The sequence below is a fragment of the Podarcis erhardii genome, assembly GCF_964252035.2.
Source record: "Podarcis erhardii genome assembly, chromosome: 9".
Classification (NCBI taxonomy): domain Eukaryota; kingdom Metazoa; phylum Chordata; class Lepidosauria; order Squamata; family Lacertidae; genus Podarcis; species Podarcis erhardii.
The window spans coordinates 59,597,259-59,612,642 of record NC_138512.1 but is presented as its reverse complement, the minus strand read 5'-3'; the positions used below and the strand labels follow the sequence as shown (position 1 = coordinate 59,612,642).

The window sequence follows — 15,384 nt, the reverse complement described above, 5'->3', positions numbered from 1 at the left end:
AACAAGATCTACACTTTTTCATTTTTTAAAAATGACACATACGTATGTTGTTCTAAACTTCCCAATTCTCCAAATTATAGAAATAAAACCTGCCAAACGTGGTTACAAATGAACCCACTGCGGGGAAGGTCCTTTATCCTGAACACCTGGAGCTTTCAGGAGGCATTTGAAACCATTCCTGTTTACCCCGGCATTTGGTGGCAATCCTAAGACTGTTGGATGGAAGAATATTTTTAACTGTAACTACTTTTAGATGTTTTAAACTGTAACAGCTTTTAAATTGTTTTTACAGTGTTAAAATGTTTTTGCTTTGTTTTTGTGTTTTTGTGTTTCTGTTTTCTGCCCTGGGCTCCTGGGGGAGGAAGGGTGGGATAGAAATTCAAAAATGAAAAAAGGACAAAAGTAGAAGATCTCAAGAACTTAAACTGGCTGGTTTGCTCTGTTTGTGACTCATTTATGAGTCCTGATTATCAACTCAGATTTGTAGGGCAAGCTGAAAGTTTGCTGCTTTGTATATATAATATCAAATTATGGTTTGCCACAAAGCAAGAAGGGGGGGGGGGAATCACAGTGTGAATGGGAGAATGGTGTTCCTGATAATCATTTATTAATTCCACACATTTTAATGCATTTACCCCACAACTTTCCCAACATGCAAAACTGGTTTTTTGAAGTGAATTTGATGCGCCAGGGGGATAAAGCACTTTAACCCATGTCAATTGCTAAATTTTCCATATTCACTGGAATCCCTCCCACAAAATGCTGGCAGTCTGGAGGTAAAATAGCAGAGAAGTATTTGCCTTTACTTACTTTCAGTTGGAACTTCAGTTACTTTTTGAAGCGGGTCTTGTATGCTTCTCTCAGTGGCCTTCTCGCTGGGAAGTGCCCTTGTTGTCGTTGTCTTGTTATGTTGATCTGCAAGGAAGGAAATCTCATGTTAAACACAAACACCACCCTAAGGTTTAGACTCTTGTCTAGGTAGGAAGGACTGCTTTCAGTCAGAAACAAAGGCAGTTCTCCCTCTCTCTTTCTGAGTGCCCATACCAGACTTTTCATAAAACATTGAGAGATCTGGTGAGATAGTGTGGAAGTGGATCTGGAGAGGCAGGGTGGAGGTGAATCCCCTCTTTGCCAGTCCACCACTGTGACGATCACACAGGGTCCCCAGATGTTTAAGCCTATTGATCCCTGTGCCACCACTGTGCTCACTTCCCTGCTGCCACCAACCAGTTACTCTCTGGTAGAACACTGAGTCCAGACAGTTGTTAAAAGTGAACCAGAAAAACCCACCAAGTTTATTGTACAAACATTAACAAGTTTATGGTTTCGCACATAATATTCCTATCAGTATCTTAACCTTAGTTTCTTTACTGGCCTATACGTTCCTAATACAGTGGTGCCCCGCAAGACGAATGCCTCGCAAGACGAAAAACCCGCTAGACGAAAGGGTTTTCCGTTTTTCGAGGCGCTTCGCAAGACGAATTTCCCTATGGGCTTGCTTTGCAAGACGAAAACGTCTTGCGAGTCTTGCGAGTCTTGCGAGTTTTTTTCCTCCCCCCCCTTTCCTAAGCCGCTAAGCCGTTAATAGCGCTAATCCGCTAAGCCGCTAATAGGGATGCTTCACAAGACGAAAAAACCGCTAGACGAAGAGACTCGCAGAATGGATTATTTTCGTCTTGTGAGGCATCACTGTATCTTCTGATTGATTATCTCAACTGTTTGACTGACTCCTCTTAACAAATTCTCTCCCTCTCTCACACCAGACTAGCCCAACCCACAGACTTATCTTCTCTGTCTCTTCTAACTCCAGACTGTCTTCTCAACCACCCTAACTCTAACTCCTCCAAAAAACCCCCCTCTGTGCTTAAACCTTATACACGGTTAACACTGCCTCTTGGGTTCCCATTGGTTAGTCATTTTACAATTAGTTAACCCTTTCCTTATGAACCCAGTATGATGTCACACAGCTAGGAGGGCAAACGCCACAACCGCCTTCCTAAAACAACTTCCCCACCAGCTCCCATCTGTAGAACATTTTCCTCTACTTATCTGGCTGGTCGGAGTAGTCATGGCACATTGGGAGAGGGGAGGAGGGGAGATAACCCTATCTTTTCCCTGCCTCATCATGCTTTGTAGCAACATGCCAGGACAAAAGGTGTAGCCTTCCCAAGGGCTGCTGCAAGATGACATATGAGCAGAATAAACTTGCCTTATACCAAGGTAGAGCATTGGTCTATATATAGTTTAGGTCTGTCAACCAGTATGGATGCTTATGCATTGGGGGTGGGGTGGGAATCAGAAAATGCATTACCCATAAAAAAGCACAGCTTTTCATAAATTGTGCACATGCTGCTTTATTTTATGGATGCAAAGTTAGAAATAGTCTTTTTTTTTTTAATGCAATACATCTCATCACAGCAGGGAGGGTAGTGACCTGGGTGCCTGTTTAGTCCCCTGTCCTGATGACAACTGCTGGTGGGCAATTTAAACCAGGCTTGGGACTGGATAGCTTTTCAAGCAGAGTACTCACCTCTGCAAAGGAAGGCACATGGATGCCCTAAAACCGACCAAAGGGACAGCATCCCCTGAAAGGTTATTCTGTTTGCTCCCTGGAGCATGCTGGGAGATGCTTTTCCTTGGACCCATCCCCTGCAAGCCTTTCATCAAGTTTACCCGACAACCAGAAGCTACCGGGGAAAATCAACCACGAAAAACCTCTGCCTGCATCTACTGCAAGGAAACTGAAGCTTTACTCAACATCGCAGCACAGAAGCAAAACCGCTGCTATAATACAGTCATATAATTGTTTAATGGGCCAGTTGTCAACAGTTGATTATGAATTAGATTATAAAGGGGATGTCTTACCAGGAGTTGTTAGAGTCAAGTGAGATGAAGTCACAGAGCTCAGTGCTGGTGATTCAGCTGTCCCTGCTGATATTTTGATAAGATAAATGACAGTGTGTTAACTGCTGTTCTCAAAACATATTTGTCAAAGGAATAATCAGTATGCAAGTGTGGGGAAAACCAGAGTAATCCTGCAGAGCTGTTGTCTCAACATCCTTAGGTCGCTGCATCTTTTTCTTTAAAACTGTGCCTATTATTATTATTATTATTAATAGTTATTTATTTCATTTATGAATCACTTCCCAAGAGGCTTCTTGAGACGATGTACAATACAATAAAAACATTCATGAAACAATTACATGTAAAAGCAATTTAGAAAAAAAATCAATTTAAACAACAATTTGAAAATCAATTAAATAAACAATGAATGGTTTGAAAAAATCATGTTAAAAGAGGAAGATTTTCAACAAGTTCCCAGACAGACAATAGGGATGGAGGTTATCTGATGGTGTGAATTTCAAAGAGTAGGCACCGTCACAATAAAGGCCTGGTTCTGGCACTTGACAATGGACCTAACAATGAAATGCTAGTTGCATGATGCCCTCTTCTGCAGAATACAGAGATCAGCTGTACAGAGGGTGGGATTATCTTTGTGGTGTTTTGTTCTAAGCACTGCAATGTCTGAATACCTGAAGAATGTCATTCCATAGATAAAGGTAAAGGTAAAGGGACCCCTGACCATTAGGTTCAGTCGTGACCAACTCTGGGGTTGCGGCGCTCATCTCACTTTATTGGCCAAGGGAGCTGGCGTACAGCTTCTGGGTCATGTGGCCAGCATGACTAAGCTGCTTCTGGTGAACCAGAGCAGCGCACATAAATGCCGTTTACCTTCCCGCCGGAGCGGTACCTATTTATCTACTTGCACTTTGACATGCTTTCAAACTGCTAGGTTGGCAGGACCAACCTAGAAAATATAAAGCCTAGAATATAAACCTAGAATATAAAGTTATATTAAAGAAAAAAGGGCCAGGAATGCCTTGGTTTGAAATTCTGATTTTCAGAGGAGAGACTTAGATATGCTGCAAAGCACATCTTCCCACAGCAAAATCTGCCAATCCCTCTTGAGACTATCAGTAACTTTTATTACCCGAGGGAGTGCTCAAGCTATTGGGGGCAGGCAGATAGGGAAGGAGGAGGATTTTCTTTGATGCCCGTTTAATTATTTAGTTGGTACACTTTTATCCCGCCCTTCATCTTACAATCATGGGGCATAGTGGCCTAATTCACCTCATCTGGATTAATACACTGATAAGAATGCAACTATTCTTCAGATTCTGCACTTCTCTGAATGTCACAATGCTGTTCCAGACAACGAAAAGTATCAAATTCATTTTTAAAAAGTGTTTTAGGATAAAATGCATATGGTAAGGTATATATTGAGATAAAAGGCATTGATACATATCTAAAAAATGGCTTTGGTACATTTTTAGAAGAGTCACAGATTGGTATGAAGTAGGTCTTACGAATGAACTCACCTGAAACTTAAAGAAGAGTAGTAGTAGAAGAAGAGTTTGGATTTGATAGCCCGCTTTATGACTACCCGAAGGAGTCTCAAAGCGGCTAACATTCTCCTTTCCTTTCCTCCCTGACAACAAATGCTCTGTGAGGTGAGTGGGGCTGAGAGACTGCAGAGAAGTGTGACTAGCCCAAGGTCACCCAGCAGCTGCATGTGGAGGAGCGGAGACACGAACCCGGTTCACCAGATTACAAGTCTATCGCTCTTAACCACTACACCACACTGGCCAGAAATAGACTGTTCTGTTCATCCCGACTAGTAGTGACACAGTTATCTTTTTAAAAGAAGAAACCACTGACTGCTGCGAGATGATCTGGGGGGTAGGGGTGGTTTGCTGATGCCAGAAAGGGTGAATAGTCAGCAGCTGCCCAACACTTGCGCATTGCTGACTGAGGCTGCATATACACCGTATGTGTAAAACACATGGCTTTCCCCAAAGAATCCCGAGAGCTGCCTTTTTTATGGTTGCTGGAAGGTGTGTAGTTCTGTGAGCAACAGCTTTTATGCCTCTCCTAATCCAAAAGCTGCAGCACTCCCAGGTTTTTTCCACAGCTATTTTCCACAATGTTAGCACAAAATAAATGTGAAGAACCCAGGAAAAGGTCTGCTGGATTAGACCAAATTCCTATCTAGCATCCTTTTTCTCCAGTGGTCAGTGGGAAGCTCACAAGCAGTTCATGGGCATGGTAGGCCCCGTCTGCCATTGTCCTCTTCTCGAAACCCCTTGAGGAAGTCACTTGGAATGGGTGGAGAAGCTCAGCTTTGAAGCTGATCGTAAAAACCATCACCAATGGTATTGTTCTAGGTTGGTCTACTATGGGCAAGGAAGTAGTCAACTTCCAGTATTCATTCAGGGCACTACCATGAACTAAGCTGTAGAGACAGGCCTGCCTTTGCTTATTAGCTTTTCCCTACATGCCACAAGCTTTAGCTTTCAGTACAGGTTAATTATAGGTGGTTCTGTTCTATGGATACCCTCAAGTGAGGAACTTCTCCATGACCTAAAAGAAAAGGAGTCACATTTGTGGGCTTTTCGTTTTGTTTTGTTTCTGTCCATTAGGACTTCTGCTATAAAGTGGAACGACAAAAGCAAAACAAAAGCAAAAGCTTCTTCATAGCCTACAGCATCAGCTCTATATCAGCAAATCTTCATTTGGTGCAGTAACAGCAGAGACAGACAGTTCAGTATTTTAGTGCTGTAGGTAAGTATAAAATAAAAGATGTGCACCCAAAGACTATGGTTAATTGAGATGCCTTTGTGTGCAATTATTTATGGGTACATATTTTTTTTAATGTCTACAGTATTCCATTCACATACTAAAGCAAAGATGGGGAACCTGTGGCCCTCCAGATTTGGTTGGGCTACATCTTCCATCAAAGGCAGGCCCAAGACATTTTGGCACCTGAGGCAATCCCTAAAATGGCACCCCCTCCCCACCAGGGAAGAAGGGGTGAGGGAATATTTACATCAGGAACAAGAGGGGAAGAAAAATCAACATCAGGATTTGTTGCACTGGTGGATGCTGCCGCCTGAGGCAGTCACCTCACCTTACCTCATGAGTGGGCCGGCCTTGCTCCCTTCAGCCCTGAACATTGGCTATGCTGACTGGGGCTGATGGAAGTTGGAGTCCAACAAAATCTGGAGAGCCACAGTTTCCCCATAAGACACCCTTATGTAGAAAGCTGACGGTAGCCATGCTTGAGTTATGTGAGAGTCAACTGGAATGACCTTCTGCAAAGAACTGAAGGGTCAGACTTTCCCCTTCCTTAGGGGCCTTTCATATTCAGAGAGGCTTAGGTGTTGAAAGTTGAGTTGTGGACCCAAAAGAACTGCTCAGAAGCCAAAGAAAATGTCTTCATCTAGCCTAATGCACCATGTGCAAGAAAATTGGGTTTCATTATCACTTGATTCCCAAGACCAAGGGCCAAAAACAGAAGAGACAGTGGAGATTTGAAATCGGATCCCTTGCCATTTTACCTTTCTCCAAGATCTAGGGGGCAGAGGGGTTCCACAACATTGCTTCATATGAATTACACCACTAACTGCCCTACAAAAGTAATATCCAGTCCAGTATGAGTTTTCTCCTTCTCCTCTATTTATTTTGAAAGGCATATTTTGGACACACACACACACACACACACACACACAAACAAACACACACACACACACACACACACACACACACAGAGAGAGAGAGAGAGAGAGACTAGGGAAGCATCAATAGATTGTAAAATTATATATGCAGGTCTATGACCTTATTCTTCAAGATATGTTCAGTGGAGACATTGCAGAGAGCAGTTTGCGAGCAGATACAACACTGTCTGTCTGTCATCATTTTTCTGCCTACCATGAAAAAGAGTCTTGCAGTGTGTTAAGGATCTAACAGATTTATTGCTAATGTGCCACAGACCTCTTTGTTGTTCCTGCTGCAGCAGATCACCATAGCTACCCCTCTGGAAATATTGTAGAATGATAGCATCATCAATTAATATGCTGGTTTACTGCAGGGGTGGGCAGACTTTAAGCTGGTGTGGATCTACAGATTCCAGGCCCTGCATGTACATAGCCTTTATTTCAGCTGTGGCTGCATGAAGACTAGCCAACACTCTTACGCTAGTACTCTTCACTCCCATGTTCACCAACACAGGAGTAAGAAGCTGGGTCACACATTGAAAACTGCCTTGTACCAAGTTAGATCATTGGTTAATCTAGCTCAGTATGGTCTATTGGTGGGAGTGGGTCTATTGGTGCTGTGGGTTAAACTACAGAACCTAGGGCGTGCCGATCAGAAGGTCGGCAGTTTGAATTCCCGTGATGGGGTAAGCTCCCTTTGCTCAGTCCCTGCTACTGCCAACCTAGCAGTTCGAAAGCATGAAGTGCAAGTAGATAAATAGGTACTGCTCCGGCGGGAAGGTAAACGGCGTTTCCATGTGCTGCTCTGGTTTGCCAGAAGTGGCTTAGTCATGCTGGCCACATGACCCGGAAGCTCCCTCGGCCAATAAAGTGAGCTGAGTGCCGCAACCCCAGAGTCGGTCACGATTGGACCTAATGGTCAGGGGTCCCTTTACCTTTACCTTTTATGGTCTATTGGTAGCAGATTTCCAAGATTTCACATAGGAGTCTCTTGCAAATTCTGGGGATTGAACCTGGGAGGTTTTAGCGTCCAATGTATCTGCTCCATCAGTGAGTCAAGACTTTCGCCACAAACCAGTGCCCTGCTTCACAGCCATGGTGGTCTTTTCTCACCCTCACGTATGGCTTACAATGAATTCACCAGTGAGCCAGAGAAACACAATACCTACTGCTTGCTGTGTTGTTGGGTGTTGATAGTGACCCATGTGCAGAGGCCTGTGTTGGTCGGGCTATTGCTGAAGAATTCGCAGTAGTTGTATTACCTGAAACAATGAACACACATTTTTTTTCTGTTACTCTTCCTCTGCCAAATAAACATAGCCGATCTGTGACACGCTTATGGTTTATTGCTAACACTGCTTATGAAAAGACAACAGAACTCTCAGCATTCCATGCTGTTTACTTTCCGTGTTCCTGATGCAGCTCCAAGCCATTGTCTGCATATGTAAATGACACTCCTGTTGATCCAGATGTGTGATTATTGACTTCCTGTGGCTATACCTGAGACTATATATATATATATATCCTTGTCACAGACAGAAATATTGTCCAAAGAGAAAGAACAAGAGATTCAGGTCTAATTTTTGTTGCCCTGTAGGGATGTCAGAAAATTCACATGAAAATAAAACTGGGAGTGAAAATTGACGGTGTCCACACATTCATGTTCATTATTTCATCAGTCATGTTCATTCATTTCAATAGGTCTTCCCTGCGTAAAACTTAGCTGAATGCCACCCAGTGTAATTCACATAAGTTATGTAATTTTGCCACAGTGGACCAACTTCACCCACTCCTTGTTGATGACGTGCTTTATTTCTGTTTCAGGATGCTTCTCAGGGACTTCTTCTCTTAAGTTGACATGAATAGCAGTTTTGGGCAGAAGATGGAACTGCTGCGGAATGGGAGCAGTGCTGCATGTGGCAATTACAGAATTGAATGGAAAATGCTGCTTTCCTAAATCTCCATTTCTATTAAAGCTTTGCACAGGCAGGTGCTCTATGATTTCAACTCCACATGATGAAATCACTGTTTACATGTTCTAGAAAGCATATGGGGATTTTAATTTGAGGGGGGAAACATGGAAGTGCAGTAAATTGTGACCATATTATATGGGTGTTCATTGATTCATAGCATTCCCCCACCCCCATGATTAAAAAATTAATTGTTGTTTTAAATACCCACATAAACAGTAGAGCAGCTTTGAAGTCAGAGCTACTGAGAAAGCTACCTCCATCTACAGCTTCCATTTTTGCCCTCCTTTTCTGTCGCTGACTCTGGCAATAGCTCTGGGCTTCTCTATAAAGCAGGAATGATGATATTATTACCCTCTTACGTTGCAGAGGAGTTGCAAAAAATGAATTAGCAAATGCCGCTAAAGCGTTTTCGAAAATGAAAAAAGTGTTCACCTTCATCAGAGTGCAGCTCTTCAAAGGGAAAACACAGCCTCACTCGTAGACAGTGGCACAGAATTAATCACTTCAAGAAGAGTAAATGGCACTCTGAGGAAATCATTCCAAACATGATTTGCTTTTTTACTGCCACACTGTTCCGGATGCCAGTGCATGCTTTCCCTTTAAACTGGGGTGTGTGGGTGTGTATGCAGCTCCATTCCCTTCTTATGCTAGCAGTGTTAAGTGTCTAAGACTCAGAACGGAAGAAGATACTGGGAAAGTCAACTAAAATGATAGGGTTGAGCCAAATATTCCCATCAAAGGTATGAAGATCATCTAAAAAGAAGAGGGCTTGATTAGCAGTGGTAGCCCAGTTACCGAATGGCCTCCCCAAAGGGCTTCACCTAGTACCAACCCCACCATCATTTAGATATTAAACTGAAACATTTTAAAAGATTTTACTGATTTACAGTGCAATCCCATAAACTCAGCGGGACTTATTCCCAGGTAAGTGTGCATAGGATTTCAGCCTTAACTGTGCAAGTTCTAGCTGGTTTGCTGTTGTTTCGTTTGTTTTCGTTTAATGCTCTGCACCACCCTGATATCGAAAGTCAGGATGAACATGTTTTACACTAGTAAATAAATACATCACCTCAATTATATCCTACCTTTCAACCATAATGCATTGGGTTTTCTCAGGTAGGTTTCCCAGACGGCTCTGGATCTGCTTAGTTCAGGAAGCGAGCTTATTCCAAGTCAGACCACAGGCCTCTCATGCACAGTACTGCCTACAATACTGTTGTCAGAGACCAGGCTGAGGAGTACAGCTCTGATGAGGAATTGTGGGAACCTCCCCCTCCCCCTGCTCCTGACCAGGATCCTGAAGTTGCCCAGGAGCAATGGAACAGTACAGATTTGGAACAGTGGTTTGCAGAGGGGCATAGTTCTGAAGACAAAAGTTGGGAAGAACAGGTGTGTGTGTGTGTGTGTTGATCAGCAAAGTGAAGAAGAACAGGAAGAGAGTGAGCTAACAGACTCTTTCGCTGGAAAGTGTGCAGCCTATCAGTCCAAGGTCAAGGAGAGCAAAAAAAGCACAGTGGTTGTGAGATCAGGTTGCAAGAAGCGGAAGTGACAAGGGGGGAAGTGGGTATAAACCTTAATTTGAACACCTTCATTCTGAGAATGGCTGTTTTTTTTTTTTTGCTGTGATCATTAAAGCCTCTTTAAATGGGCCAAGTCCCCAAAGCCTGACAACTGTCTAAGCTTGGGTTGCTCCACAGAGGTTGTTGAACTACAACCCACATCAACCCTGACCATTGTAACCAGCATGGATGGGAATGATGGGAGTTGTAGGTCAACAGCAGCAGCAGCAGCAGCAGCAGCAGCAGCAGCAGCAATAATAATAATAATAATAATAATAATAATAATAATAATCTAAGTCCACATCCACGCCCTACATTTGAAGCAGTATTATACTACTTTAAACAGTCATGATTTCCCCCAAAGCATCCTGGAAGCTGCTGTTTGCTAAAGATGATGAGAGTCATTAGGAAACCCTATTCTCTTCATAGGTGTACAGTTTCCAGAGTGGTTTAACAATCAATCCTGCTTCCCAGGCAACTGGAAATGGTACCTCTGGTAGGGCAGGAGGGGTCTTAGCACCCTTAACGAGCTACAGCTCCCATAATTCTTTGGAACTGTTAAAGTGGTATAGCAGTGCTTTAAATGTATGTTGCAGATGTGGCCAAGATATAGAATGTGTTCTTCAAACTTCACTGTAACTCACTTTCACAGCCAAACATGGTTTTATGTGCAGCACCCCATGCAGAAAGCATCTGATATGGATTAATCAAAGAGCAGAAGCTAGAAGAAGAAAATCACATGCAAAAAAATAATTCAAATGTTGAAGAAATTACCTGCAGTTTCAGCTTTGCTTGTGGTCGTGGAAGAGGAAGAGGTTTTTTGGCTTGCTATGAGAAGGGTAAGGTAAAGCAAAATGAGTTTTATTATTAAAAACAACCAAGTCTGCTTGAGGGAAAGGAGAAGGTTCAGATATGTTGACCAATGGTCTTTTGGAACATGATAATATCTCATGGCAATATATGCCACATTTCAAATAAAAGTTACCTGAAAGCATATTTCAAATATACCATGCCAAATGTTCCATCTCGCAGCATTGCCTGTCCCTTTTGTGCTTGTATTAGGAGATGAAGAGAGCGGTTTTGGTATATGAAACTGCTGTGTCTTTACTGCTTTAATATACCTTTTAAAAAATAAAATAAAATCTATTCTCTTCCTGAGCTCAGCCAGGCATTTGACAATTTTTATTGGCCTCTGAAGTTACAATACCCTTCAATTTCGCTGTACTTTATTTGAGAAGTAAAGGTCTTCATACCATGATACTTGAGGGACAAGCTACTCCTGCACACAAATCATGATTTAAGTAGAGAACCTGGTTTTTTTAAAATTTGGAAAAGTAGCACCAGGAAGAAGACCTTAGTGACAGGACAGATCTATTTGAGAGAAAGTGTTCCCTAAGATATCCTAGTTAACTGCAAATTGGTATCAGCTTTATTATGAAAATATGAATGGTGGGTGTGAGTGTGTGCTTCAAAATTCACTTCTGGATTCTTGATCATTATCTAAAGCAGGGTTGGGTGAACTGCCAACCTATAAGATCAGATTCCCACCCACAAACCCAAATACCAGCTGTATCAAAATGTAAGAAGGGCATATATACACTTAGAATGAAAGAACAAAGCATCTCTCGGCCCAAGACTTTGTCTTCAGTACCAGAAATGAGGTCACAGTTCTTTCACAAAAAAATCCTAGTCCCCCACCCCACAAATTAGAAGCCTAATTCAGGGGAAAAGGCTGGTGCTATTTTTGAACCACTGGGAGTCAGATGTTATTGGTGATTAGCTACAAATAACCCAGAGATCTACAAATAGTACCTTCTGCCTGGACCTTATCTGGAGATAAGGACTGGTTGCAAGTCAGAAGGCAGACAAGTGGGCTTCGTGGAATCAAGGTTAGTGGGGCAGTGCCCATTTGCTCTAATGGAGCAGACTCCATTGCCCTATCATGCTTCACTTTTGAATATTATATCTCCTCTTCCATTGGATTCCTCTCACCTCCACAGTAAGGAGCCTCCCTTTTACACGTACTATAACACTAATCTCCAACTTCTCCATATATATATATATCGATCTGAAATGGAAACCTTGAAGCAAAGTCCTTGCAAATGAATGCAATGGAAACCAAATGCAAAGGCGTTTAACCCAATCGAGTGGACCCTTCAATGGACACTGAAGTAAGCTAAAAACGATTGTTTACATGAATTAGTAGAAATGATATGCAGTGAATTTAAAATTCCAGATGATTATATACAATTATATAGCTTACTTGTAGTTGCTGAGATAGTTGTGGTTGATCCTGTACAAATAACATTAAGCATTCATTGTGGTGATTTATCTTGCAGTTCAGATTAATGTTACACTAAACAGCCATCTTAAAAATAATTGTTGAGAAGGGATTTCATAAGGCAGGGGACCTATGCTAAAGGAAGGTTGTGGGAGCGTAAAAGGAATACCTGGAGAAATAAAACAAACTAACAGACAGGATCAATGATGATATGAGCACCCCAGATTGCAAGAATAAGGGTTTCTGAAAGTTAGTGACCCCCTGGAGTTCTGACAATCCTTGGGAATGACAGAGGAGGCAAGGCATTACATATTTACTATTACTATTACTCCTGCTATTTACATTATACCCTGCTTAAGGTGATGTATATATGGTTCTCTCCTCACTCTTTTATCCCCACAACAGCTCTGTGAAGTAGGTTGGGAAGAGATAGTGAATACTCACCCTGGGCATGAGAAGCGATTTAAACCAGATCTTTCTGATCTTAGCCTGACACTGTAACCACTAAGCTGACTGCACTGGCTCTCATGCACCATCATAGTTAAGCCCCGAATCAGCAAGGACCCATGATGTGCTTTGCTGATAAACAGCAACAAGGAAGAAGTATCTTTTTCTGGAACAAAGCCACTCTAATGTATGGGCCTGTTCTCAAGAGATGGTTAAAAATAAGACAATAAAGGGTTGTTGCTTACCAGGAGTTGTTTGGGCCTTGCTGGTTGCTGTATTCATGTCTCCTGAAGATTTAAAAACACACACACATAAGTATGAGTGTTAATCATTGTTCTCAACAATCTCTGTCAAATGAAGAATTAGCACTCAGAGGCAATGCCATGAAAGCAGAAGTCATTCTGCTGAGCAGCTGTTTGAACAGTTGGTAATGCTTTCCTTTGATGGTTTATTGATTAACCTTTTCTGTTATAGCTCATCACTTATTTAATGGTATAAGGCGCTACCATTCCAATCACCATTTGGGTGCATTTCCCTATTATCTACCAGTACTAGAATGTGTTCAGGGCAGCTTGTTCATGTTGTAAACAAAAATTGCCCTTTTTTCCTTATGGGGTATCCAAGAGCCCATATAGAGTCCTTACAAAGTTTCCCTATTGGTAGAAGAAAATAACAGAGGCCAACCAGAGAATATTGAGAAGCAAAGCAGCTAGTAAGCTTGATCTTTATTGATCTGTTGCAACAGGGTGCTCCCCTCACCCGCAGGAGAGGAGGAGGACCTAGAAAAATGGCGTGCAAAGCCTTATAAAGACTTTTGAAATTGCCACCCTGTAGATCAAGACCACCCCCAGAAACGTCATACATACATCACAGAAGGGGTGTAACCTAAGACCACCCCACAGATATATCATACCTACATCACAGAAAAGGCGGTCTAAACAGAAATTTGAATGTTGTTTTTCTCCTGTCCTTGTTTATCTCCTGTCTGGCAGGTTACTTGATTGGATTTCCTGGGTAGCCTGGCCAGTCTTTTGTAATGATAAATACTTAGTTCCTGGGCCAGGTCACAGGCTCACACCCTATTCAAACACAGACATACCCTTAAGACAGGATTTGTGAAGGAAAAGACAACGGGGAGGTTTCCCACTTTGACCTTGCAGAGAAACATTGCCTCAGTTTAGGAATCAAAATGGTTCCAGGTTGGTCTTCCTGTGCTGATCTATGTACGTGCTTGGTTGGTACACTTATGAACATTACCATATATCTAAGACCATAAAATTCCTATCACATTCATTTCGGGGAAAAATTTTTACAACTTTGTTCTTTTACATCCTCCTTTCGTTAAAATGTGGGCAGTTGTGTTTTGCTGATATTCCTTACTGAAATTATGATGATTTCACAGCTACAGTAGGAGATACCAGGTTTGTAATTTTAGGAAAAGACCAGTTTGCAGAAAGAACAGTTTGCTTCCTGTTTATGAAAAATGTACTCTCTCTCTTTTTCTTCTCCAAAGCAGGAACAGGAATTGGCTGGTGCCTTTAAGTGGAAGCTTTTTCCTGGACTTGCACCTATAAGCAGAAGTCGATAGCATGGCTGCATAGCCAAAAGAAGCTAGGCTAACTATATGGAGAGCTGGGCTTCGTATAATTTCTTTCCAGTAAATAGACTTAAGTGCCCCTGTTCTCAACACATTGACTTTGCTGTGCAAGGGGTCAATCCACTATGAAAAGCTTAATTATACGGCAGTTATTACAGTGTGAAAAGCAAATTATAGTAGCAAACCCAGACACAGAAAAAAGCCATTGCCAGTGATGACAGGTCTGAATTTTTCAGTGCAAATGTGCAATGTAAATTGCAATCCTTATTGCAGAAAATATATAGCAGCACAGGAGGAGATGTTTGGGGAAATCACATAGGCAGAGAAAATTATGTGACATTCGAACCATCTTATTACTTCATGAATGGATGAAAAGGCTGGTTTGCATCTATACAAGAAGCTGAAGTTTGTAGGATTTTAAGCAACTTTAGTTGTGAACCTCTCCCTTCAAGAGCGTGTCATTTCAGAGACTTTGTTTATTGTTAAGGCCCTGATTTGTTGGGGGGCAATTTTTAAGTTCACATTTTAATAGCTTATTTACTCTTAAATGATGTGTAGGGCAATTCTGTGTATGTTTACTCTGGATAAAGTCACACTCAGTAAGATGGGGGTTGCTCCCTGGTAAATGTAGACAGGATTGCAGCCTAGAGCTAGAGATGGAAGAAGGCAGCAATTTCTGTTCCAACCTGTATTCATCACAATCGGTGCTGTTTCTGGTCTGCTGCAGTTCAGTTTCTTCCAATATTGCATTATTCATCTCACTGTCCACTATGTAATGTAAATTACATAAATTAAGTATTTATATAACTTCTATAACTTACATTAATTTCTATGTAAAGGGAACATCTATGCAGAAAACCCCCCATAGTTAATTATGTATGAACTTAAAACAATTATATCAATGAATATCAATCATAGCCACTTGACTGATTTCCATTTCTAACTATAAATGTAAACTGCAGATGTGAACACA

At 41.8% G+C, this 15,384-nt stretch overlaps 1 protein-coding gene across 3 annotated transcripts in view; it reads right to left on the bottom strand.

Moving 5' to 3' along the window:
• Positions 1–15,384, bottom strand: part of EMCN (endomucin) — a 44,277-nt gene that overhangs the window by 16,977 nt on the left and 11,916 nt on the right. For all 3 annotated transcript variants that reach the window (XM_081877284.1, XM_081877285.1, XM_081877286.1), the window contains exons 2-7: positions 13,060–13,101; positions 12,350–12,379; positions 10,861–10,914; positions 7,724–7,816; positions 2,866–2,931; positions 811–915 (exon numbers count right to left, since the gene is read on the bottom strand). In XM_081877284.1, coding sequence (XP_081733410.1) covers positions 811–915; positions 2,866–2,931; positions 7,724–7,816; positions 10,861–10,914; positions 12,350–12,379; positions 13,060–13,101 — 390 coding nt within the window. The remainder of the gene's footprint in view (positions 1–810; positions 916–2,865; positions 2,932–7,723; positions 7,817–10,860; positions 10,915–12,349; positions 12,380–13,059; positions 13,102–15,384) is intronic.